This window comes from Pseudophryne corroboree, chromosome 2, assembly GCF_028390025.1.
Source record: "Pseudophryne corroboree isolate aPseCor3 chromosome 2, aPseCor3.hap2, whole genome shotgun sequence".
Taxonomy (NCBI): Eukaryota; Metazoa; Chordata; class Amphibia; order Anura; family Myobatrachidae; genus Pseudophryne; species Pseudophryne corroboree.
In genome coordinates, this window is record NC_086445.1 from 854,550,996 (window position 1) to 854,578,647 (window position 27,652).

The 27,652-nt window shown below is 47.6% G+C and overlaps 1 protein-coding gene across 3 annotated transcripts in view; it reads right to left on the reverse strand.

Annotated features, from left to right (window-relative positions):
* Positions 1-27,652, reverse strand: part of CTPS2 (CTP synthase 2) — an 848,459-nt gene that overhangs the window by 673,461 nt on the left and 147,346 nt on the right. For all 3 annotated transcript variants that reach the window (XM_063955808.1, XM_063955806.1, XM_063955807.1), the window contains one exon: positions 23,561-23,641. In XM_063955808.1, coding sequence (XP_063811878.1) covers positions 23,561-23,641 — 81 coding nt within the window. The remainder of the gene's footprint in view (positions 1-23,560; positions 23,642-27,652) is intronic.

Sequence of the window (27,652 nt, forward strand, 5' to 3'; positions counted from 1 at the left end):
GAAATTCAAATGTGATAGTTTGTTATCATTGTCACAAAGAGGGACATTTTGCACGGGAATGTAGATCAAGAAATATACAAAAGTCATATCAACCCCCTAGACAACGACATGACCATGATATCCAAAGAACCAGGGAAGCACAGGGAGAGCGGTTGATGGTGATGAGCACCCAAGCACTAGAGGAGGCATCAAATCGACCAAAACCCCAGGCCCCTGGCACATGGATGTAGCCAAGGGTTTGTTATCTTTGTAAAACAGAAGGGCATTATGCCAGCAACTGTAACAACCCACATAAAGTCAGACCCCTTAGACAAGAACACGAGCAAAGTTATAACACACGAAATTGTAATCAGGGATCATATAGGAAGAATTTTGGGCCGCACCTGTAATTTGCAGCCAGTAAAGTTGATCATAAGCCTTGATAGTAAGCCTGAGGTTACAGTCAATGTAATTGGGAGGTCATTCCTTGTAAACACAGGGACGGCCGGGTAAACTTTGTAATTTATCTATAAATGTTTCTTTTTCCCCATCTCTGACGTTCATCGGCAGAACTCAAACATCACATAGCTACTTGGTCTTTGCAGAAGTCTACCTAACCCCAGTGTGACCTACCGACATCGGTGTGTCCTGGCCAGGCACAAAAGGGTGGAGTGTGGAAATACTTGTGGGGGAGACTGCGCAAAGATACCAATGGACGTGTTGGTGTGACAGCCTGATGGTGTCACAACTGAGGGCCTGAGCTGACGGGAGGCAGCCTCAGTTGTAGGGGCTGAGATGTACCGGAACCTGGGAGGTTGTATCAGACCCCTGGACATGTAAGTAACATGAATAATAACTGCCCGAAGGCGTGACCACGACAACTTGGATAAAAGTCAATGATGTTTATTATGACAACTCCGCAACACAGCAGCAGTAAAAGAAAACGTAAAAGTCAGCAAAGAATAAATACAGTTCCTGGGTACTACAGGATGGCAGGAGCCACAGGGCACTGGTAGTGTGAGATAGTTCTTATGATCTTCTAGATGGAAAGTCCTTACCAGGCCCGACTGTAGCAATGGAGATAACCCAGGATTGAGCTGGAACCTGGAAGACAATCACAGGAGAGAGACAAACAGGAACTAGGTTTGACAACCAAAGCACTGACGCCTTCCTTGCTCAGGCACAGTGTATTTATACCTGCAGCAAGGAAGGGATTGGCTAGGCAATTATGCAGATTATCAATACTGAGAACAGATTGGTGGAAATGATCAGCTGACAGAATCCAAGATGGCTGCGCCCATGCAGACACTTGGAGGGAAGTTTGGTTTGTAATCCATGTGGTAATGAAAACAGTAATGGCGGCGCCGGCCACCGGAGACAGGAGGCGCCAGGCTGACAGATGCACATCCAACCACGCGGACACAGCGGAGGCCGCGGCTGACGTAATCGCCACTCAGACACTCTGCATGCAGAAGTTCAGGGACGGCGGCGGAGGCCGCGGGAGACGCCATGCCAGGTGTAATATGGTGTTTACTGTGACAGCGTCCCAGAGTGACAGGAGAGGATACAGGAATGTACACATCAGGATAACAGATGGGATCCGGTCCTGGAGCGCTGAGCCAGCCTTAGGAGGCATCTGATGGGTAAGAAATGGCGTCCAGATACCCGGATCGTGACAGCACCCCCCCCTTTAGGAGTGGCCCCAGGACACTTCTTTGGCTTTTGAGGAAACTTGGAATGGAATCTCCGGACCAAGGCAGGAGCATGGACATCAGAAGCATTGGTCCATGAACGTTCCTCAGGACCATAACCCTTCCAGTCAATAAGATATTGTAGTTGACCGTAACGGTGACGTGAGTCCAGGATCTTGGCCACTTCATACTCAATGCCTCGTTGAGTTTGGACTTTCGGAGTTGGAGGAAGTGAGGAATGAAACCAATTCAAGATCAGCGGTTTCAACAGGGAAACATGGAATGTCCTGGGTATTTTTAAGAAGGGAGGCAACTGGAGTCTGTAAGCAACAGGATTGATGACTTGTTCAATCTTGAAAGGACCGATATAGCGAGGTGCAAACTTCATACTGGGAACTCTTAACCTCAAATTCTTCGTGGATAACCATACCCGATCACCCACCTTGAGAGCAGGAACTGCTCGACGCTTCTTATCCGCAAACTTCTTGTACCTGAACGATGCCTTGAGCAGAGCTGATCGTACGCTCTTCCAGATATTGGCAAACTGATGCAAGGTGATATCCACTGCGGGAACAGAAGTTGCTGGAAGCGGTTGGAACTCAGGGACTTTAGGGTGGAATCCAAAGTTAGTGAAGAATGGTGTTGAAGCAGATGAAGAATGATACTGGTTGTTATGACAGAACTCGGCCCAGGGAAGTAATTGAACCCAGTCATCTTGAGAGGAGGACACATAGATGCGGAGGAAGGCCTCCAAGTCCTGATTCACCCTCTCGGTTTGACCATTGGTCTGAGGATGGTAAGCCGTGGAAAACTTTAGCTTGACTTGGAGGACTTGACATAAACTTCGCCAGAATTTGGCTGTGAATTGAACTCCTCGATCTGAGATAATTTCTTCAGGAAGACCGTGGAGTCGGAAGATCTCTTGTATGAATACTTGAGCCAACTTGGAAGCTGACGGAAGACCGGTGAGAGGAATGAAGTGTGCCATCTTGGTGAACCGGTCAACTACCACCCAGATGGTATTGAACTTGTTGCACATGGGTAAGTCTGTAATGAAATCCATCGACAAGTGGGTCCATGGTCGACGGGGAACGGATAGTGGAACCAGTTGCCCCGCAGGCGACTGGCGGGATACTTTATGTTGGGCACACTTTGGGCAAGATGCAATAAACTCCAAGACGTCCTTTTTCAGAGTTGGCCACCAATAGGACCTAGAGATAAACTCCAGGGTTTTTTGGATACCTGTATGTCCGGCAAAACGGGAAGCATGGGCCCAATGCATGAGCTTCTTCCTTAGCATCGGCTTCACAAAACTTTTCCCTGATGGGGGCGTAGAGTCCATCCCTACCGTGGAGAATGCCAACGGATTTATAATAGGATGCTTGTCTGAAGACTCTGACTCATTTTCTTGCTCCCATGAGCGGGAAAGGGCATCGGCCTTGCGATTCTGAGAGCCCGGACAGAACTGGAGTTTAAAGTCGAACCTGGAAAAGAAAAGTGCCCATCTGGCCTGACGAGGGTTGAGACATTGTGCGCCCTTCAGGTATAAAAGGTTCTTGTGGTCTGTAAGTATGGTGATTGAATGAGAAGCTCCCTCCAACAGATACCTCCACTCTTCTAGAGCGAGCTTGATGGCTAGCAACTCCTGGTCGCCAATGGCATAGTTGCGCTCAGCTGGGGAGAACTTCCGGGAGAAGAAACTGCAAGGGTGTAAATGGCCATCTTTAGCCCTCTGAGATAACACCGCTCCTACTCCAACGGAGGAGGCATCCACCTCTAAGATGAAAGGAGAGTCGATGTCAGGCTGTTTCAGAACAGGCGCAGAGATGAACCTTTGTTTTAAAAGATGAAATGCTTGCATGGCTTCTTCAGACCACTTGGACGGGTTAGCACCCTTCTTAGTGAAAGCAGTAATAGGCGCCACAATGGTGGAAAAGTCTCGTATAAACTTTCGGTAATAGTTGGCGAACCCTAAGAACCTCTGGACCCCTTTGAGGGTTAAGGGTACCGGCCAATTTTGGATTGCTTGTAGTTTCTCAGGATCCATCTCTAGTCCGGAACCGGACACAATGTACCCTAGAAACGGAATGGACTTGACTTCAAAGACGCATTTTTCTAATTTGCAATAGAGATGATTGACACGGAGACGGGACAGAACCTCTTTAACCCAAAAACGATGTTCCTCTAAATCGTTGGCAAAAATGAGGATATCGTCTAGATAGACCACGACATGACGGTATAGAATGTCTCTGAAGATCTCATTGACAAAATGCTGGAAGACAGCTGGAGCATTGCTCAATCCGAAGGGCATGACGAGGTACTCATAATGTCCGTCACGGGTGTTAAAGGCGGTCTTCCACTCGTCACCCTCACGGATCCGGATGAGATTGTATGCACCTCGCAAGTCCAGCTTTGTAAAGATGGTAGCTCCGCTAACTCTGTCAAAGAGCTCAGTAATCAGGGGTAAAGGATAACGGTTCTTGATGGTAATGTCGTTCAAACCTCTGTAGTCGATGCACGGCCGCAGACCACCATCTTTCTTTTTTACAAAAAAGAAGCCTGCGCCGGCTGGAGAAGAAGAAGGTCGAATGAACCCCTTTGCCAGGTTCTCTTTAATATATTCCTCCATAGAATGCGTCTCAGGCAGAGACAACGGATAAGTTCGGCCTCGAGGTGGAACCTTCCCTGGAACGAGATCAATCGGACAGTCCCATTCTCTATGAGGAGGAAGGATATCAGCAGAAGCTTTACTGAACACATCCGTGAAATCTTGATATGGAGGAGGTGGAACATCAGACGACCTGGGGGAGGAAGAACAGACAGGCAATACTTTAAACAAACATGTCTCAGCACAGGAGGAACCCCATGCCAGGATTTGCGTAGTCGTCCAATCAATTGTAGTATTGTGAAGACGGAGCCATGGAAGGCCCAGGACCACAGGATGTGTGGCTCTTGGAATCACTAAAAGTGAAATAAGTTCGGAATGAAGAACTCCCACTCTCAGACGAACTGGCAGAGTCCTTAGAGCAATAACTGTATCAAAAATTTTACTGCCATCCACGGCAGTTAAGGAGATGGACGAAGGAAGTCTCTCGGTGGGTAGGGACCACCGTTTAACATAGGCTTCGGTAATAAAGTTCCCAGCTGCTCCGGAATCAAGGAGGGCAATGACGTTCCGATAACGTTGAGCAATTTGGAGCGACACTGGGAGATTACAATCATGAGGAGATGGAGAGGAGATCATTATTCCTAGCCGGCCCTCTCCTGGGCGAGCTAGGGTTTGGAGTTTTCCTGGACGTTCGGGACAGGCATTGATGGTGTGAGACGGAGCTGCACAGTAAAGGCAAAGAGACTCAGAGAGACGTCTTCGGCGCTCAGCAGGAGTTAAACGGGAACGGCCAAGTTGCATGGGCTCATCTTTAGATGGTGACAGTTGACGAGGAGGAGGAGCAGAAGATTTTGGAGCAGATGATCTTCCACGCTCAGTTGCTCTCTCTCTGAAACGTAAATCAACTTTCGTGCAGAGTGAGATTAGCTCATCTAACTTAGAAGGTAAGTCTCTGGTAGCTAACTCATCTTTAATACGCTCAGATAAGCCATGCCAGAATGCAGCATACAGGGCCTCGTCGTTCCATGCCAGTTCGGATGCCAGGATCTGGAACTGTATCAGATATTGTCCTACAGTACGTGACCCCTGGCGTAAACGGAGAATCTCGGATGAAGCTGAGGTTACCCGGCCTGGCTCGTCGAAGATGCGCCTGAATGTTGACACGAAGGCAGTGTAGGAAGATAGCAGGGTGTCGGACCTCTCCCATAACGGTGATGCCCAATCAAGGGCTGAGCCACTGAGAAGAGAAATAATGTAGGCAATTTTTGTACGGTCACTGGGAAAATTGCCAGGTTGTAGCTCAAACTGAATCTCACACTGGTTGAGAAATCCCCTGCAGAATCTTGGAGATCCGTCAAATTTTGCTGGCGTTGGAAGATGAAGACGTGGAGCAGAAATGGGTAAGGTGGGTGGGGTTATAGCTGGAGTCACTGTGGTTGACGCACCAGATGCGCCTGATCCACGGAGAGTTGTCTGAATCCCATCCAGCCGAGTAGAGAGATCCTGGAGACAGCGGATGATGTGGCCCTGTGCAGCCTCCTGATGTTCTAGTCGGGCTGCCAGTTCTTGCATCGGCCTGGCCGCTTGATCCTGGTCTCCGGCTGGATTCATTAGGTCAGTGCTTACTGTCACAACTGAGGGCCTGAGCTGACGGGAGGCAGCCTCAGTTGAAGGGGCTGAGATGTACCGGAACCTGGGAGGTTGTATCAGACCCCTGGACATGTAAGTAACATGAATAATAACTGCCCGAAGGCGTGACCACGACAACTTGGATAAAAGTCAATGATGTTTATTATGACAACTCCGCAACACAGCAGCAGTAAAAGAAAACGTAAAAGTCAGCAAAGAATAAATACAGTTCCTGGGTACTACAGGATGGCAGGAGCCACAGGGCACTGGTAGTGTGAGATAGTTCTTATGATCTTCTAGATGGAAAGTCCTTACCAGGCCCGACTGTAGCAATGGAGATAACCCAGGATTGTGCCAGCTGGTGTTCCAGGAAAAGCTGGGTTGCTGAAGATAAAACAGCTGCTGTGGATACTGGCTGGAACCAGACTGTTGTTAGCACGGAGTGGATACTGGCTGGAACCAGTTAAATAATAAATGAACTTGGGAGCGATGAAATATGAACTGAAATGTAGAACTTGAGAGCGGAGAAATAATAATACCGGTGGAGAGTGGTAAAGTGTAGAAAGGACACCGGCCCTTTAAGGGAAGCTGTACTCTGCTGGAAGCTGAGCTGGAAGCAGGTAATGTTGTAGCTGGAAACAGATGAATCCACAATGGATTGGAGAGTCAGGCTACACCGCATGTGGAATGCTGGTGCGGGTCTCTATGGTGGAAGTCTTGAGACAGGAGCTGGAACCTGGAAGACAATCACAGGAGAGAGACAAACAGGAACTAGGTTTGACAACCAAAGCACTGACGCCTTCCTTGCTCAGGCACAGTGTATTTATACCTGCAGCAAGGAAGGGATTGGCTAGGCAATTATGCAGATTATCAATACTGAGAACAGATTGGTGGAAATGATCAGCTGACAGAATCCAAGATGGCTGCGCCCATGCAGACACTTGGAGGGAAGTTTGGTTTGTAATCCATGTGGTAATGAAAACAGTAATGGCGGCGCCGGCCACCGGAGACAGGAGGCGCCAGGCTGACAGATGCACATCCAACCACGCGGACACAGCGGAGGCCGCGGCTGACGTAATCGCCACTCAGACACTCTGCATGCAGAAGTTCAGGGACGGCGGCGGAGGCCGCGGGAGACGCCATGCCAGGTGTAATATGGCGTTTACTGTGACAGCGTCCCAGAGTGACAGGAGAGGATACAGGAATGTACACATCAGGATAACAGATGGGATCCGGTCCTGGAGCGCTGAGCCAGCCTTAGGAGGCATCTGATGGGTAAGAAATGGCGTCCAGATACCCGGATCGTGACAGATGGTGAACGGAAGATCTGACAATGTTTTTGTTTTGTTTTGTTTTCTGTAACATATATATGAATTGTTCTCTCTCTCGTTTGTTTGTTTTTTGTTCTTCTCTCTCATGTTCTCATGCTTTACAGATGGTATGTCACACATCAGTTAGACAAATGGTAATGCAAGATTTTTGCTCCTTACAGAAAGATAGCAAATTTGGAAGGAATATTGTATCACCGGAATGTTCGTTTGGAAGACTGAGAGACCGCACCTTTGAGATGACGACAGAGCAGGAAGAACAACAAGACTAGAAGACATCGTAACATTTTTCTTTCCCCTCAATTATTTTCTGTACCCCCATAACAAATTTCTCTTTCTCCTCCTGTAAGATGGACCCGCCCCAAGAGACTGTGATCCGGATTTTCCTGTTGACCCTGTTGTTGACCAGAGCAGTCTGTTTCGGTGAGAGTACCATGGAGGTCGAGAAAGGATCTGGAATGGGTTCTGATGACCAGGATGGAGGTGTAGATTTCCAAGAGCAGCACAATCACCGAGTATCAGAAAACGATCTGGTAGCATTGACAATAGAAGGAATTGTGAAGGATTGTTAGCTGAAGAGAACTGCATCTGTAGGCATTGTGACAATATAGTTGAGGATGGGTGCATCAAGAAATGTCAGTCCAGTTTTAATATCCACATGGACCGGCATCCATTGAGTGACTATCACTCATTAGTGGGTAAAGTGTTAAACCAGACAGACTGTTGGGTGTGCTCTCAAGTACCTCAAGGCCATAGCAAATCAGGACTAGTACCATTCCCTTTAACTGTAGGAGAGGTACTTGAGTTAAGTGGTGGGAGGCCGGTGGACAAGAGGTTTAATATCTCTAGTCCTCCTAGTTTGAAGCTCCACCAATATCATGTGGATAGGTCCTTAGTATGCTTTAACATTTCCAATCCCCGAAAGCCGGGAAATTGGGAAGTGTCATGGAGTAATCAAACCATGACATTTTCACATAGAGCCGATAGAATGCCCATAGATTCAGAGCTTATACGCCACATAGCCAACAGTGGAAGATTTTTCCGGTATAGGTACACTCTAGGAAGTAGGACCATGCGAGTTGGAGAAGTATCACCAGGATACTGTGCACATATCATACAACCAGATACGTGTACTAGACAGATGGGAGAATTAGGGTTAGGAGATTTCACATGGAAAGTTTGTAACATGGTTATGTCATACTCAGTCCCATATGTTCTCCCCGATGATGCATATTTCATATGCGGGAGGAAGGCGTATAAGTGGCTTGCCCCAAACTCAGAGGGATTGTGTTACATTGGAAAAGTACTGCCTGAAGTAATGACTGTATCCCATATCAAAATGAAAGACATTCACCGCGGTGCCCAAGCTCCTTATACTCACACTCACTACGAGCACGTCGTTAAACGGCACCTGATAGAAAGGACAGAGCATCCGGCCTCTGATTTGATCCATGAATCCACCGGGATTCAATTCCTACTCGCGTTAGATATCACTCGTACCGCCAGAGGAGTGATAAATTATAGGTATATATCTGCGCTAGCAAACTTGTTAGACAATATCACTGAAATGTATGACGACACGTTCAGGTATGTTGGGAGAGAGTTACAAGCCTACAAAACAGAGCTGGTTCAGCATAGGATGATTCTCAATTACCTCACAGCAGTGACAGGCGGGTATTGTGTTACCCTAGCAACTCAGTATGGTATAAAGTGCTGCACGTATATTACAAACAGCACTGAGGACCCGGCCGAGGTCATAGACCAAAAGATGGATGACATTTTGCAATTGAAGTGGGAGTTTCGAAGGAGACACAGTCTCACTCTCGCTGCTGTGAGTAATGAGCTGACCAGTTGGGTATCATGGTTGAACCCGCGAAATTGGTTCTCTGGTTTAGGAGAATGGGCCCAAGGCATTATAATGGATGTAGGGAAATTTCTTTTGTGTATTCTGGGAGTCGTCATATTGGTTGGTCTGATATTTAGATGCGTTCGGACTTTAACGAAGTGTAAAGGTAGTAACAGAGTGATGAGTCTAAGGAGCGAGGACACTGTAATAACAACTAATTTAATTTATGACCCAACGATAGAGACAATGTTGTGATGAAAATGTGATTCCACGGTCCGTTTCTTTCACCCGTTTCTCCTTTGTTTTCCTCCAAGGTACAAAGACATCCGCTTGGAAGAAGAATTTGACAACCTCTTTTATACAGACCATTGATGAACTGTGTCACAGACACCCAATACTTTTAGTGACTTTAACTATCTACGGGAAACCCAATACTTTAGAGACTGTAATTTTATGGACACTGGATCAGCTTTTGTTCGCCACTTACAGCAAAAGCACTGAGAGACATCAGACAACATGTACATCAAGACAAGACATCAACAAGACCTCAATCGGCGACTGTACATTAAAACTCACATAGTTTATGACTGCATTTATAATGATTGTTTCTTATCTTCATCCCTACAACCTCCAGGTAGTATCTCACATAGTCGACAGGTGATTCTCACATATTAGCATCCACATATTCTCCCCCTTCATGTATCATCAACTAATGTGCACCCCATTTGTTACAACCAAAAGCCAATAAGAGCTCGGTAGAGTTTGACAGCCCATCCACAGACCCTTAATACAGGATAAGAAGGATTCAAATGTATACTTCGCAATACCTCGAAGCTTGATTTAAAACACGTACGGCACGATGATACATGACCCCTCAGACATGGAGTCATACACACATGCTTTTACTATCTCACTAGGTCATATCTTTCCCACCTTCTCCTCTCCTCCCTTTACCCAATCATAAAAAGGTATTTACATGATGACATATATTTTTCTGTTTGAATTGTTTAGGCAGTGGCAGTTATTGGTGACTGCCAAAGGGTGGACTGTCAGAGTCGAAAAATATCATGATTCACCATTGCCTTGTACTAACCCCAATGCACGTGCCCGCTGCTCGAGCACCGACTCCCCCGTGCATACGCATCCCCTCAGGTTGCGTAGGGGACGATCCGGCGTCGCCTGCGCTCCGGGATGTGTATATTTACGGCGGTGTTTGTGTGCGACTAGCGAGCGACTCGATCGCTACATATTTAACCAATATAATGTGTTTTGTAGGTAATATTCCCTTTTATAATATCTGTAAGTATGTTTAGTGTAACTGGTTCATGGACAAGGGAATTCCTCTTTGCATGATACGAAGGGTCAGACAGGGTCTGAGCGGTGGTGTTTAGTACCTAACCGAAGAGTATTTTATTAGAAACATTCCGGTGTTGGTTAGGAAGAGATCGGTCGCTCCAGCGTGTAGTTATATGTAAAAGTAGTTTATGGACTTTAAAAGTATTTGCTGTTTTATTACACATGTGGTGGGAGTCCTGAGGATTCCTCCCACTTGAGCAGTTTGAAATAGTCACAGCCCACCTGTTCAAATCCACCTATGACCTTTTGTTACAGTGCAGAGAGGCATTCCTGTGTCCAATGAACAATAAGAGTGTAGGGCCCTTTGTAGTGTACTGTATGTTGTGTATATAAGGCAGCCAGCCTGGGCCATCTCTCTCACTTCTCTCCACACAGTTTTCATCATTGATTAACTGAGAGCTGGATTTCCAGATAGCGCAGGCGATTCATTCCCACGTGTGTAAGTTTCTCTGTGACAAGCTTATTCTCTGTCTGTATTTGCCATACTCTCTCTCTCTCTCACTGTTATTGTTTAGGATTAAGACGCTATTGTATATTTATGTCTAGTATTCTGTTTAGGTGTTTTATGTTAGTGCTGTAGTGTATAAGCTGTTAACTGTATTTTTCCTTTTTACATAGCTAAATCTCGTTAGTAAAGGTGTTGGAACCTCAGCAAGGTGTCTGTGTTTCTCTAGCTAGTACAAAGGGTTTCTGAGTATCTCAATCACTCAAACAGCTTGCTTAAATATCCAGGTTAACCAGTGGTATATCATTACAGTATCTCAATACTAAGACTTACAGTATAATCATACTCTGTGTTTAAGGTTTAAAAGGTTATTATCTGTGTGTACGCTCGCTGTGTGTATTCCGTACACTCAGCGCAGCGTGTGTACATAACTTGCGTACCACGTGCGAGGTCTTTGTACGCAAATAGAGTACGGAGTGCGTAGCACGTGCACGTGGTTTAGCGGCCATTACGGCTTGAAGGTATTAGTAAATAGCTTGTGTTAAAAGGTAGAAAACTGACTCTATCAGTGCCCATACCTATGACAGCATGTTAGCACAAGCTGCTTCTGAGAGGGTGTCGCAGCTGCAGGTGTGTCCCATGTAGGAGCTAGCAAGCAATGGACACCCAGGCTATCGCTGTTAGGCCCCTGAAGAGAGAGAGAGAGCGAGAGTGGACAGAAACTCTGGAAGTGCGAGGCGCTAACATCCCTGGTAACTGGCATCCGTTAAAAAGATACAACGCAGAGCCAAACCAAGTGTCAGACACTAGTGAAACAACAGAGTCCATGACAAAATAGGAGTACAAGTAAAGCATACCTCACAAAAGTCAGTGTGGTAGCAGCAGGATATCCATAGGCTATTTTCAGATGGATATTACTTTCAGACTCTAGGCCATTTCCCCCAAACATGGGAGAATCATAGTATATGATTGAGTAGTGTTTTAGGCTCACGGTTTGGGGTACCCAGACCCTCCAAAGAGCTTGAACCCCAATAGTGTCCAGGTAGCCTGGGCGACTGGCCTCCCCAAACTGGTGACCCAAAGTTTCTAGACCCCATTTTGGTACACTTCCTGGATCCCCAAAATTATGACACTCGCTAGGTTGGTAGAGAACGTGTCCTTCTGGGGTTCCTAGTACCCCTGGAAGGTAAGTTATGCGTTCTGGAAGGGACTGTGTTTCAGCTGAGTGGTCGCGGCCATTGAAACTCTAAGTCTCCGGTTGGGATTTGTTTAAATATTTCATTTCAAAGATTTGAAATAAAAAATTGTATTATCGATTATTTTTAGGTGAAAACCTATTATGACTGATAAGCTTTATTGTTGTATATGACTACATATTTGTTAGGACCAACAGTTTCCGAGATAAAAACGAAAAACCGCAAAAAGTGACGTTTCACGTCACTGCCGCTAGAGCTCACCTACGATTCATCAGGACTTTTCTGTAATTCATCACTAGATACCTCTAAGTAAGTGTGCCAAGTTTCAAAACTGGTGGAATTATTTTTAGGTGAAAACCTATTTTGAACAGACTAGTGCCCCCACCGTGGACGAAAAAGAAAAGTTCAATTGTCCGATAATTTCCACAGTCAGTTGGATCCCCCTTCTTTAATATTGGATTGACCACAGCTCTTCTCCAGTCCTCAGGCCATGATGTCATCCAAATTAACTGGCACAGTTTCGTAAGTGCACCTAAGTATTTGATTTTCTCACATCTCCTATATAATAGCCCAGATCTGTCACTCTGTGCCTGTGTGTATAACGCTGGGCATGGCTAGGAGCTCTCATTGTGTTAGCCAGTTGGTCTATCACACCCAGTCCATAGCTGATTGGGCAAGAAACACCCTCCCACACAGGTTACATCCAATGGGAGGCTCTGCCCTTTGGCTGCTGTGTGTTCCCAGAGCAGGATTAACAATCGCTTCAAATTCGAAAAGGGGAGGTGGCCACGCCCCTTTTCCTATACTTTCAATGGAAGTTTGGAGAGCCAAAAATCTGGACAGACCATAAAAAAAGGTCCTGTGCCTGCTAAAGAGGTACAGTTGGAGGGTATGCCACTGCATCTGCAGCAAGTCTCTGCGCTGTAGATAGGGGGGGGGGGAAATAAGATTTTACTTACCGGTAAATCTATTTCTCGTAGTCCGTAGAGGATGCTGGGACTCCGTAAGGACCATGGGGAATAGACGGGCTCCGCAGGAGATAGGGCACTTTAAGAAAGCTTTGGACTCTGGGTGTGCACTGGCTCCTCCCTCTATGCCCCTCCTCCAGACCTCAGTTAGGGAAACTGTGCCCAGAGGAGATGGACAGTACGAGTAAAAGTATTTTTGTAAATCTAAGGGCGAGATCCATACCAGCCACACCAATCACACCGTATAACTTGTGATAAACTACCCAGTTAACAGTATGAACAACAACATAGCCACGGTTCAACCGATAAACTATAACATAGCCCTTATGTAAGCAATAACTATATACAAGTCTTGCAGAAGAAGTCCGCACTTGGGACGGGCGCCCAGCATCCTCTACGGACTACGAGAAATAGATTTACCGGTAAGTAAAATCTTATTTTCTCTAACGTCCTTGAGGATGCTGGGACTCCGTAAGGACCATGGGGATTATACCAAAGCTCCCAAACGGGCGGGAGAGTGCGGATGACTCTGCAGCACCGATTGAGCAAACAGGAGGTCCTCCTCAGCCAGGGTATCAAACTTATAGAATTATGCAAAGGTGTTAGACCCCGACCAAGTAGCTGCTCGGCACAACTGTAATGCCGAGACCCCTCGGGCAGCCGCCCAAGAAGAGCCCACTTTCCTAGTGGAATGGGCCTTAACCGATTTCGGTAACGGCAATCCTGCTGTAGAATGCGCCTGCTGAATCGTGTTACAGATCCAGCGAGCAATAGTCTGCTTTGAAGCAGGAGCGCCAACCTTGTTGGCCGCATACAGAACAAACAGAGCTTCAGTCTTCCTGATTCTAGCCATTCTGGTCACATAAATCTTCAAAGCCCTGACCACATCCAGGGACTAGGAATCCTCCAAGTTCCGTGTAGCCACAGGCACGACAATAGGTTGGTTCATATGAAAAGATGAGACCACCTTTTGGCAGAAATTGAGGACGAGTCCTCAACTCCGCCCTATCCACGTGAAAAACCAAGTATGGGCTTTTATGTGATAAAGCCGCGAATTCTGAAACACGTCAAGCCGAAGCTAATGCCAACAACATTTTCCACTTTCCACGTGAGGTATTTCAACTCCACAGTTTTGAGTGGTTCAAACCAAGGTGACTTGAGGAAACGTAACACCACGTTAAGATCCCAAGGCGCCACCGGAGGCACAAAGGGAGGCTGAATATGCAGCACCCCCTTCACAAAAGTCTGTACTTCAGGAAGAGAGGCTAATTCTCTTTGAAAGAAAATGGATAAGGCCGAAATTTGGACCTTTATGGACCCTAATTTTAGGCCCAAAGTCACTCCTGTTTGAAGGAAGTGAAGCAGACGGCCCAAATGGAACTCCTCCGTAGGAGCAGCTCTGGCCTCACACCAAGAAACATATTTCCGCCATATACGGTGATAATGTTTTAACGTCACGTCTTTCCTAGCCTTGATCAGGGTAGGAATGACTTCCTCCGGAATTCCTTTTTCCGCTAGGATCCGGCGTTCAACCGCCATGCCGTCAAATGCAGCCGTGGTAAGTCTTGGAACAGACAGGGCCCCTGCCGCAGCAGGTCCTGCCTTAGAGGAAGAGGCCACGGATCTTCTGTGAGCAACTCTTGCAGCTCCGGATACCAAGTCCTCCATGGCCAATCTGGAACAATGAGGATTGTTCTGACCCTGCTCATTCTTATTATTCTCAACACTTTGGGTATGAGAGGAAGAGGAGGAAACACATAGACCGATCTGAACAGCCAAGGTGTCACCAGAGCGTCTACCGCTGCCGCCTGAGGGTCCCTTGACCTGGCGCAATACCGCTTTAGCTTTTTGTTGAGACGGGATGCCATCATGTCGATTTGAGGCAGTCCCCATCGATCCGTGATCTGTGCGAAGACTTCTTCATGAAGTCCCCACTCTCCCGGATGCAGGTCGTGCCTGCTGAGGAAGTCCGCCTCCCAGTTGTCCACCCCCGGGATGAACACTGCTGATAGTGCGCTTACATGGCCTTCCGCCCAGCGTAGAATCCTGGTCTCTTCTGCCATGGCCACTCTGCTCCTTGTTCCGCCTTGCCGGTTTATATGAGCCACTGCCGTGATGTTGTCCGACTGAATCAGAACCGGTTTTCTCCGAAGCAATTCCTCCGCTTGACACAGGGCGTTGTATATGGCCCTCAACTCCAGGACGTTGATGTGGAGACAAGTCTCTAGGTTTGACCAGAGACCTTGGAAATTTCTTCCCAGTGTTACTGCTCCCCAGCCTCGGAGGCTTGGGTCCGTGGTCACCAGGACCCAGTCCTGAATGCCGAACCTGCGACCCTCTAGCAGGTGAGCACTGTTCAGCCACCACAGGAGAGTACCCTGGTCCTGGGAGACAGGGTGATCCTTTGATGCATTCGTAAATGGGACCCGGACCACTTGTCCAAGAGGTCCCATTGAAAGGTCCTCGCATGGAACCTGCCGAAAGGGATGGCCTCATATGAAGCCACCATCTTCCCCAGGACCCGCGTGCAATGATGCACTGAAACCTTTTTTGGTTTTAAGAGGTTCCTGACCATGGCTATGAGCTCCTGAACCTTTTCGATCGGAAGAAAAACCTTCTTCTGGTCTGTGTCTAGAATCAGGCCCAAAAAGGTCAGACGTGTTGTAGGGACTTGCTGGGACTTTGGTATATTGAGAATCCAGCCGTGTATCTGCAACGTCTTCATGGACAGAGACACACTGTCCAGCAACTTCTCCCGAGATCTCGCCTTTATGAGGAGATCGTCCAAGTATGGGATAATTGTGACCCCCTGCCTGCACAGGAGCACCATCATTTCCACCATTACCTTGGTGAAAATCCTCGGGGCCGTGGAAAGCCCAAACGGCAACAGCTGAAATTGGTAGTGACAGTCCTGCACTGCAAATCTCAGGAACGCCTGATGAGGGGGGAATATCGAAACATGAAGGTATGCATCCTTTATGTCCAGGGACACCATCGAATACCCCCCCCCCCCCCCTCCAGGCTGGCGATGACCGCCCTGAGTGATTCCATCTTGAACTTGAACCTCTTCAAGTACAGGTTCAGAGATTTTAGGTTTAAAATGGGTCTAACCGAACCGTCCGGTTTCGGAACCACAAACAGGGTCGAGTAATATCCCTCTCCTTGCTGGAGATGAGGAACTGTGACAATCACCTGTTGAATATACAATTTTTGGATTGCCGCCAACACTAGCTCCCTCTCTGACGGGGAAGCCGGCAGAGTCGATTTGAAAAACCGGCGAGGAGGCAAGTCTTCGAATTCCAGCCTGTATCCCTGAGAAACAATCTCTAATGCCCAGGGATCCACCTGCGAGTGAACCCAGACGTGGCTGAAAAACCGAAGACGAGCCCCCACTAGATCTGCCTCCCCCCGGGAAGCCCCAGCGTCATGCGGTGGACTTTGCAGAGGCAGGGGAGGACTTTTGCTCTTGGGAACTAGCTGTGTGCAGCTTCTTTCCCCTACCTTTCCCTGGTACGATCCCCGTACCTTTTTGTTTTTATTGGAACGAAAGGACTGCATTTGATAATGATGTGCCTTTTTTGTATGTTGCGGGGGGACATAAGGTAAGAAATTCGACTTACCAGCCGTAGCCGTAGAGACAAGGTCCGAGAGGCCGTCTCTAAACAACTCCTCCCCCTTGTAAGGCAACGACTCCATATGCCGCTTTGAATCTGCATCTCCCGTCCACTGTCGGGTCCACAAGAGCCGCCTAGCAGAAATAGACATAGCATTTATTCTGGAGCTTAATAAACAAATGTCTCTCTGAGCATCTCTCATATACAAGGCAGCATCTCTGATATGCTCTATGGTCATTTGAATAGCATCCCTATCTAAGGTGTCAATCTCCGTAGATAAGGAATCTGCCTATGCCACAACCGCACTACAAACCCAGGCCGACGCCATAGCCGGTCTAGAAATAGTACCTGAATGAGTGTAAATGTGCTTCAAGGTAATTTCCTGCCTGCGGTCAGCAGGTTCCTTGAGGGAAGCCGTATCCTGAGAAGGCAGTACCACCTTTTTGGACAAGCGTGTCAGCGCCTTGTCTACTTTAGGCGAAGATTCCCAGCGTATCCTATCAGTTTGTGGAAAAGGATACGCCATAAGAATCCTTTTGGGAACTTGTGGTCTCCTATCCGGAGATTCCCAAGCCTTTTCGCACAATTTACTTAGTTCAAATGAGGATGGAAAGGTGACTTCAGGCTTTTTCCCTTTATACATGTGTACCCTCGTGTCAGGGACCGGGGGTTCTTCAGTAATATGCAAAACCTCTTTAATGGCAATAATCATGTACCGAATACCTTTTGCCACCTTCGGCTGTAATTTTGCATCTTCATAGTCGACACTAGAGTCAGTATCTGTGTAGGTATCTGTGTCATCGATCTGGGATATGGTGCGCTTCTGAGACCCCGAAGGGCCTGGCGCCACAGGGACAGGCATGGACTGGCTACCTGACTGATCCCTAGCTTCTGCCTTGTCTAACCTTATATGCAATAGATTAACATTTGCATTCAAGACATTCAACATATCCACCCATTCCGGTGTCGGCGTTGCCGACGGCAACATGACATTCAAGCACTCCCCCTCCACATTAAGCGAGCCTTCCTCGTCAAACATGTCGACACACGCGTACCGACACACTTCACACACACAGGGAGCCCCTTTCCTGAAGACAGTATCCCTGTCAAGGCCCTTTGGAGAGACAGAGAGAGAGTATGCCAGCACACACCCCAGCGCAATGATCCTGGAGACCAACACAAAATGTTTTTCCCCAGCAGCGCTGTATAATATGTTATCCGCCAATTATGTGCCACCCTCCCCCCCTCTCTTTTAAACACCCCTTCACCGTGTGTAAGCAGGAGAGAGTCCGGGGAGCTTCCTCTCAGCGGTGCTGTGGAGAGAAAATGGCGCTGGTGAGTGCCGAGGGAGAAGCCCCGCCCCCTCGGCGGCGGGCTTCTGTCCCGCTCAAACTTACAAAAATATGGCGGGGGCTCTTTTATATACATGTACAGTGCCCACCTGTACATGTATATTGTCTTTTGCCATAAGAGGTGTTTATATTGCTGCCCAGGGCGCCCCCCCCCCCCTGCGCCCTGCACCCTTACAGTGACCGGAGTGTGTGAGGTGTATGGGAGCAATGACGCACAGCTGCAGTGCTGTGCTTTACCTCCGTGAAGCTGAAGGCTTCTGCCGCCTGACGACTTCTGTCTTCTGTTCTTCTAGCTCTGTGAGAAGAACGGCGGCGCGGCTCCGGGGGTGGACGCCCAGTAAGAACCTGCATTCACCCCCTCTGGAGCTAATGGTGTCCAGTAGCCGAGTAAGCAGAGCCTATCTTAGACAAGAAGGTCTGCTCCTCTCTCCTCAGTCCCTCGATGCAGGGAGCCTGTTGCCAGCAGTACTCCCTGTGAAAAAGTAGAAAAAGTAGAGAAAAAATCCAAACAAAAATGCTTTTAGGCAGAGAACTCAGGAGAGCTCTCCGCAGTGCACCTATCCTGCTCTGGGCACAGTGTAAAACTGAGGTCTGGAGGAGGGGCATAGAGGGAGGAACCAGTGCACACCCAGAGTCCAAAGCTTTCTTAAAGTGCCCTATCTCCTGCGGAGCCAGTCTATTCCTAATGGTCCTTACGGAGTCCCAGCATCCTCAAGGACGTTAGAGAAAAACCTTTTACTGCAGCGTCCGATGTCCTGCTGCCAGCCCGCCTGCCCCCTCCGCCATCAACAATCTCCACACCCTAGCCGTGGCGCAGGTGGAACAAAAGCTGCTGCGGCCACCGGCATAGCTGTGTATGAAAGCAGCGCAGCGGAAGGCTATCCTAGCCCTCCCAGCGCCGCATACTCTCTGAGCCCCGGAGCCTCCTCTGCGCATGATGTCACAGAGGTGCTTCCCCGCCACAGCCGCAACCAGATCCCCAGAGGCCCTGACTCAGCAACACAGTACCTGGGCTGCCGGCCTGGAAGCCCCGAGATGGCTAATGTAATGGATAGAGTGGGTGATATCGCGGAGGGTAATGTCTGGACGCTGAATCAATGTAAAAGGTGACAGTGCTGTGCAGTGCCGTTGGTGTGTCACTCACACTGCACGGCACTCACCTTTTACAGTGATTCAGCCAGTCAGTCAGTTCTGCCAGCCAGTCACTATTGTCCCAACGTGCCGCATTACAGGAAAGTAGACGCACTAAATAAACTACAGCTCCCAGCAGCCCTTAGCGCCAAAGCATTTCGGCGCTAAGGTCTGCTGGCAGCTGTAGTTTATTCAGTGCATCTTCTTACTGTAATGCGGCACATTGGGACACCGGCGCTAGCAATAGTGACTGGCTGCTTGGCTGCTGTGCGAGTCTCCGGGAGAGCTACTGCCAAAGGGAGGACAGCAGCTTAGCTGCTTCCAGGAGGAGAGGCAAGAGAAGTACTGCCCCCCCTCCCACACTCGCAGTACCTCCGGTCCCCATCCGCGGCATCCCCACACTCCCCATCCACCACCCGCAGTGGCTCCGAACCCCCTCCCGCACCCACAGCACCCCCACACCTTCCCCTCCCCCTCCTGCGGCACCATCGCACCCTCCCCTACTCGCGGCACCCCCGCAACCGCTCCTCCCCCACCCGCTGTGGCTCCGGACCCCCTCCCCCACCACGACTGCACCAACCCCTCCCCCACCCGCGGCACCCCCGCAAACCGCCCCTCCCCCATCCATGTCTCCCCTGGACCCCCTCTTCCATCCACATCTCCCCCGCACCCACCACAGCACCTACTAGGTCATCAGGCCCTGCGTGCGCTGTTCACACCGTTGCAAGGGGTATCGCACGCCCTTTGTCCGTGCAATATTTAATGGGGCGTAGCCCCTTACGACGGTGTGAAGAGCACCCGTAGGACGCAATGAATCACCTAGTGCATAATCATTATAAGGATCTCAGTATCTCTGTGGCTTATTAATGAATACTGGTTATCTTAACGTGAGTATATGGAATGATTTTGTATGATGCTTTTTGCTTTTTGAATTTTATCTGATACAACAATTTTATACAGTTTTAATTGAAAAAAAAATTTGGTACTTAATTTTACTGGTTTATTGAAGCAATATAAGGTTTCATCAGCGCAGTTATATTTTTTATTTATTTTACTGTGGTTATAAAAAAATAACAAACACATAACATGTGCAGACAGTGCCCACTGGGTAAGAGATCGTGGATGCACAGTATCAAGGCTGGGCCTGGGATACCAGAGTCTGCATACAGAACAGACATGGCTGGAAGGAGCTTTATTCTATTTGACCTACAGTAGGAGGGGTGTTACTGACCCCTACCCAACAGGCTGCCCCACCACCATCTTGAACCAGTCCCTGCACTTCCCCAGGTGAGTTCAACACCAGTGTCTTCTCCAGTTTTTAGCAAGTGATGTTATTATCTGGCCTGGCATGCAATACCGGGAACATCTACTGCATTATATAGAGGGGTGAGATTATTTTGTGAGATGGGTTATATGAAGTGTATAGTATGAGATTATTGTGTAAGGGGTGTAGGGTTATTTCTTTGCCAAGGTAATTAAGGCTTTGCCCTACATGTAAAAGCAGCCTGGTGTGCAGTCATTGCAGGCTCCAGTAATAAAGAAAGTATAGTAATAAATGAATAGAGCATAGGGCTCAGTGATGTGCGGTGAGGTCTTTGGCTAAGGAGGCATATATATATATTTTTTTTTTTTACATCAGATCATTTTTGAACCTCCCTGCATCCATCGTAGGTGTGCGCAGCTAATTTTATTAGGGGGTGCACTGCCAGAGAGGCGTGTCTAGCACAGTCTTTTGTGCATGTCTAGCACCACCCAGGGACATGTCTTGTACTGTTTTACATTCTCTCAGTAAAATCACATGGCTTAATCTAATTTGTCCCTAGTTCCTAATATTACAAGTAGATATAATACACCCCAGGAAAAAAATGAAACAAAATGGTGCGACTACCGGCTGGTACAGACTGTATGCTACGGCATAACCCTGAGTCCTAGCTGCCGCTGCACCCTATCACTGCTTACACTTTCCCAACCTATACCTGACCCAGTGGCGGAACTAGCGAGTGATGGGTCTACGTGCATATGAATTCCCCTCCCACTGCCCCCCCCCCCCACACACTCCCCACCCCTTGCAACCCCCAGCGCCTACACCCTGATTTTGATTATACCACACAGTATGAGCCGAAATTCACATTACGCCACACAGTATGAGCCGAAATTCACATTACGCCGCACAGTATGAGCCGAAATTCACATTACACCGCACAGTATGAGCCGAAATTCACATTACGCCGCACAGTATGAGACGAAATTCACATTACACCACACAGTATGAGCCGAAATTCACATTACGCCACACAGTATGAGCCGAAATTCACAATACGCCACACAGTATGAGCCGAAATTCACACTACGCCACAGTATAAGATAAATTCACATTACGCCAGACAGTATGAGCCGAAGTTCACATTACGCCACACAGTATGAGCCAAAATTCACATTACGACACACAGTATGAGCTGAAATTCACATTACGCCACACAGTATGAGCCGAAATTCACATTACGCCACACAGTATGAGCCGAAATTCACATTACGCCACACAGTATGAGCCGAAATTCACATTGCGCCACACAGTATAAGATAAATTCACATTACGCCACACAGTATGAGCCAAAATTCACATTACACCACACAGTATGAGCTGAAATTCACATTACGCCACCCAGTATGAGCCGAAATTCACATTACGCCACATAGTATGAGCCAAATTCACATTACGCCACACAGTATGAGTTTCCCCCTTGCGTCTCCACATCATCTCCTCCCTGTGTTGCCTCTCAGCAATACCATCTCCCCGCCCACCCCAGTGTCGTCTCTCAGCACATCATCTCCCAACTGTGTCTATCTGCTATGCAATCATGTTCTGCCTGTGTCTCTCACCCCCCCCCCTTCATTCACTCCGTGTCAAAAAGCCCCCCACTTCAGTCTGTGTTACTATGTCTCTCAGCACATCATCTCCCAACTGTGTCTATCTGCTATGCAATCATGTTCTGCCTGTGTCTCTCACCCCCCCCCACTTTATTCACTCTGTGTCAAAAAGCCCCCCACTTCAGTCTGTGTTCCCCCCACCACCACCACCATTCTATGTCTCTCCGTGTGTGTATTCCCTCCCCCTTCTATGTGTCTGTGTCTCCTTTAGCTGCCCTCACCTTCTGGGAGCCAGGAGCCGGTGGACGATGAGGCCAGCACAATGGTGGGTGGGCAGTGCGAGTGCGGCTCCAGGGTGGTGCGAGTACAAGATGGCCGGAAGGCTACTGAGGGTTGGGGCCATTTGGACCGGTCCAATCCGCCCCTGCGCATCACACTACAGTGATGAAACAGAAAATAAACGGGAGCTTCCTGCAACAAGGGCTGCTGGGAGCTGTAGTTTTTTTGCTGTTTCATTACTGTAGTGCCACTGCCGGCTCCTACTGAGATTAAAATCATTGCGGGGCTACCTCGCACTAGTGCGGCTGTTCTGGCCGCACAGCGGGTTGTAAATCTCTCTCCCCTCCCATCCCCGTGCACACGCCAGTGCAGCCTCTCAAGCCGCCTGGCTGCACAGCGGGTTGTAAATCCTCTCTCCCACCCCGTGTGCACGCCAGTGTAGCCCCTCAAGCCGCTCTCCTCTCTCACCTGAGATGCTGCTGCCTGGGAGGGTGGAGGAGCAGGAACTAGACAGGGCCACTGCCGCCGCATGCTCTCTAGTGTCAGGCTTCCCGGGACCACCGCTGCTCACAGTAACTGCCGGGACAGCTCACAGTCACTGCCGGGTCCCACCTCCGCTTCTCCCACCGCCTCTGGGTGATTGGACCAGAGGATCCACTGCTGGATCCGCTGTCCAATCACAGCTGTCATGCCTGAAGCCTATCCCAGGCTGTCAGCGAGGCACTTGTATAAGTGCCGCTTTCTCCTATCCTTCTAATGGGCTTTTAAAGCCCAGTATTTGGCCCCGCCCCCTGCTTTGTCCCCGTTTTCACTGTGTACGGGAGGCACTTGTTATGAGTGCCTCCAAAAGTAATTTCATAGTCTAAATTTATTAGAATAATATTAAGAAGATACATATGACACAGAATATGTGTCTTATGTATCTTCTTTATATTATTTTAATCAACAGTGACAGGGGAGGCACTGCCTCCCCTCCCCTGACTGCATGTCCCTGATAGGGCTACAAAGTAAAGCATAGTTAAAATATTTGCACATTCCAGTATGACCTGTTTAAGAGAAAATTTGGTAAGAAGTTACCCATTAGATTCATCCTATTAGATACTCATTATATTCACTACAGTATATTAAAGAGTGCATCAACAAAAATGTACAAAATTATCCTTCTGGCCTAAGGTAAAGTCTACAAATAGTGGACATATCCTTTAACAAGTGAGTTATCAAACATTTAGTAAGCTCTAACACAGTAAGCAAATTCCATTAAATAACTAACCTGTTCTGGTTCCACGTGGCAAAACATAGAAATCTTCTGTTTCACAGCCATCTCAATTGGTTTGGTACTCCTGCATGCAATCTGCCACAAGAAAATTACAAGCAATCAGGACTCTTGACTTTAAGACTTTATCACTACACAATTTGTGCTACCATATATTTCCTAAGCTGCATATGCTTCAATTACAGCCTCATCTATAGTTGATAATTATTGAACACCAATCTTATTATAATTACATTTTACAGCTGATTAGAAGATTAGGATGTGATATCCCTTGAGAATAACTAAATATGTGCCCTCATGTGTCTTTACGCCATATGCGGAGCAATGCCCGTTACAACTGAGCTGCTCCGAGAGGTGTAGCGTACAGTGCCGTAATTAGGTGTGTGCCAGTGGTGCCTTGCCCACAGCACCACCTGCACGGCCACTCAAAAGGAATGAATCTGCCAGGAGGTGCCCACCGCACTAGTGAAGAAACTGGAAATAAACTAAAGCTCCAAGCAGCCCTTGCTGCTGTAATCTCCTGGCAGCAAGGGCTGCTGGCAGCTGTAGTTTATTTCCAGTTTGATCACTCAGTCAAAGTGGGTCCAGCCGTGTGATGCAGCACCTGCGCTGTTGCTGTTGCCAGCCCGACAGTGCAGCACTGCAGGAGAGGAGACAGAGAGACATAGGGGGTCATTCCGAGTTGATCGCTAGTGAAAAATGTTTGCAGCGCAGCAATTAAGTGAAAAAGCGGTACTTCTGCACATGCGTATGTATTTTTACACAAGACCTAGCGACGCTTTTCAGTCGCAATGGCAGCCGCAGAGTGATTGACAGGAAAGGGGCGTTTCTGGGTGTCAACTGACCGTTTTCAGGGAGTGCTCGAAAAAACGCAGGCGTGCCAGGAAAAATGCAGGCGTGGCAGGGCGTGTTTGTGACGTCAAATCCGGAACTGAATGGTCTGAAGTGATCGCAAGCGCTGAGTAGGTCTAGAGCTACTCTAAAACTGCACAATATATTTTTGTAGCCGCTCTGCGATCCATTTGTTCGCACTTCTGCTAAGCTAAAATACACTCCCAGAGGGCGACGGCTTAGCGTTTGCACGACTGCTAAAAACTGCTAGCGAGCGATCAACTCGGAATGACCACCATAGTCAGGTTCACTACATATGAATTTGAACTGTTGTTTGATTTTTGTGGAGAGTCAGAAAACTATACATTTCTGTAAACGTTATTGTATGAGCGAACAGAAAAACAATGTTTCCATTTGCCTTGATACATACATGGCCCCCATCTTGAAATTTGATTTTCACAGCTGTACTACCATTTTCAGGGCCAAAGAATCAAATGCTCCTACTTGCAGATGCTGCAAATGTGTTGAGACAATTGTTACAGCAGTTCTTGTATGATATTAGTTTACATATTGTAGTATACAGCAGTTGTATTGTATTATATTGTAATGGGTTTTTTTTTCTGTTTTCTCTGTTGTAGGCTTTAAACATGACAAACCACAAGCTGCTGAAGGGGCTACATGTCCAGCTCAGGAGTTTGTCAACTGGAAGCAGTGTACACTCTGCCAGTCTGGTGCTGACAATGAACAGTTGGTGCTACATCCACGGATAGACTCCTACCAGCGTGTGCTGGACGTAGTAGTAGAGAGGGCCAGTGTGCATGATGGCAACTACGCTGAAGTTCACAGATGACTGCAAAGCTGTACAGTAAACCATACTTGCCTACCCGACCCTCTCCATGAGGGAGAAAATGCTCTGTTCCTGGACTTTCCTGGTAATGTATGATTGCCATCACCTGTGGTGAAACACCTTTCTTATCAATTAACTAGCTCACCACAGGTGATGGCAATCATACATTACCAGGAAAGTCCAGGAACAGAGCATTTTCTCCCTCATGGAGAGGGTCAGGTAGGCAAGTATGCAGTAAACACACTCTGTGCACATCAAGCAGTCTATCATCATTGTTGCTATGCAAATGCAATTAACAAGGACCAAATCAAACGTGCCCAAGACTGTCATGCACATGCATTAGCTACTGGCCTCCACACTGCCAAGAAACGAGGATAGAAAAGAGGAAAAACTGAAATGGATGAAGCAGGCCCAGCAACATCCGGCTATTCAACACCATTCACTAGGTCACAGACAAGTCCACTGAATAAGGAACGATGGGGCAGATGTATTAAGCCTGGAGAAGTGATAAAGCAGTGATAAGTGCAAGGAGATAACGCACCAGCCAGTCAGCTCCTAACTGTCAATTTACATATTGGAGCTGATTGGCTGGTGCGTTATCACCTTGCATTTATTACTGGTTTATCACTTCTCCAGGCTTAATACACCTGCCCCATGTTTCTTCTGTTAGAAAGATGATGATGAGCAGCTGTATCAGGTGAGGACAATCAACGCTAGGAACTCTCTTAAACTAGCTGTTGAAAGAGGCAATAATGACACACTGAAAACAAGACTGACCTCATGCATTGCACCAGGTGATGCACATTCATTGATGTTCACTAACACAAAACCTGCTGGACAAAGTCTGTTTTCCATGGACAGCGAGATGCCAGCACAAGTGGAAGCAAAACAGGCAGCAAACTACCTTTGTTACAGCATGCAAGTCTGCTCAAGCTGATCAACCTCATTGATGTCCAAAACACAGAACCAAGCATACCTACCTATGGAAGATATCGAAACCATATATGTCAATATGCTTGGCACAGAAGGTTTAGAAAATCAGGTACCTTCATTCAATAGAAAGTGGCTAAAAGAAAACATTCTCAATGTCTTGCCACACCTGAAGTCATGTCTGCCGAAAAATCAAAGAAAGTCAGCTGTTCTCTATTGCCCAGAGGCAATATAATTTTATTATTATATATATAAGTATAATAATACAAAATACAAAATTAAACCCATTTCTGTCATGAAGAGTGTTTTGGTACTTAATGGTCACTTCCTTAGTGCAATGTTCATGTATGATCGCTTGTAGAACATTGAATAAAATGGAAAATATCGGTCTAATAGGTTTGTGGTTGAATCTACTTTATATACTTTGGTACGATTTGATTCTTTTGTCCTGAAAATGGTAGTTCAGCTGTGAAAATCAAATTTCTATGCTAGTTAAAAGTCGTTAGTTAGAAGCCGAGTTATAGACGAAAACATTGTTCCGGCAGCCATTTTGTAAATTCCAAGATGGCAGCCATGTATGTATCAAGGCAAATGGAAACATTGTTTTTCTGATTGCTTATACAATAACGTTTACAGAAATGTATAGATTTCCTACTCTCCACAAAAATCCAACAAAATTACAGAGTGAACCTGACTAACAGCCCTCGCTGCTGGGAGCTGAGCTCTGAGTTTGTCAGGGGGCGGAGCCAAGCTCAGTAAGAAGGAAAAGACAGAAGGTCAACTCCGGAGGAGTAGAGGTGACAGAGAGTGTGTAAGTATGTCACCCTCTTCCTCATAGCCCTTTGTATAACTCTCTCCTTCCTCACATCCCTTTGTATAACTATTTCCTTTATCTCTGTATAATCTCTCCCATCTCTTATCTCGACTTCTATATAAAACTCTCCCCATCTTATCTCTCCCCATGTATAAAGGCCAGTACTGACGAGCGAGATGTTTGCTGAGCGATCTTAATACAGACCGCTCAGCACACATCTCTCCCCCCCGCTCAGCACAGCGCGATGTGCTGAGCGAGTGGGGGACGACGACGGGGGGCCGCTCACTTCACACAGCGCTGAAGTGAGCGACCCACTAGATTGAGCCTGCATGCAGGCTCAATCTAGCACCGGAGATAGCGATGCGCGGGGCCTCACATCGCTATAGCTGGGAGGCATATACACGGCAGATCCGTGCTTAAAATCTAAGCAATCTAGTCAGATTGCTTAGATTTTAAACACGGATCTCTCCGTGTGTACCCCCCTTAACACTCTCCCCTGTCTTATCTCTCCCCCTGTATAACACTATCCCCTACCTTATCTCTCGCCCTGTAAAACACTCTCCCCTATCTTATCTCTCCCCCTGTATAACACTCTCCCCTATCTTATCTCTCCCCCTGTATAACACTCTCCCCTCCCTTATCTCTCACCCTGTATAAAGGGAGGTAC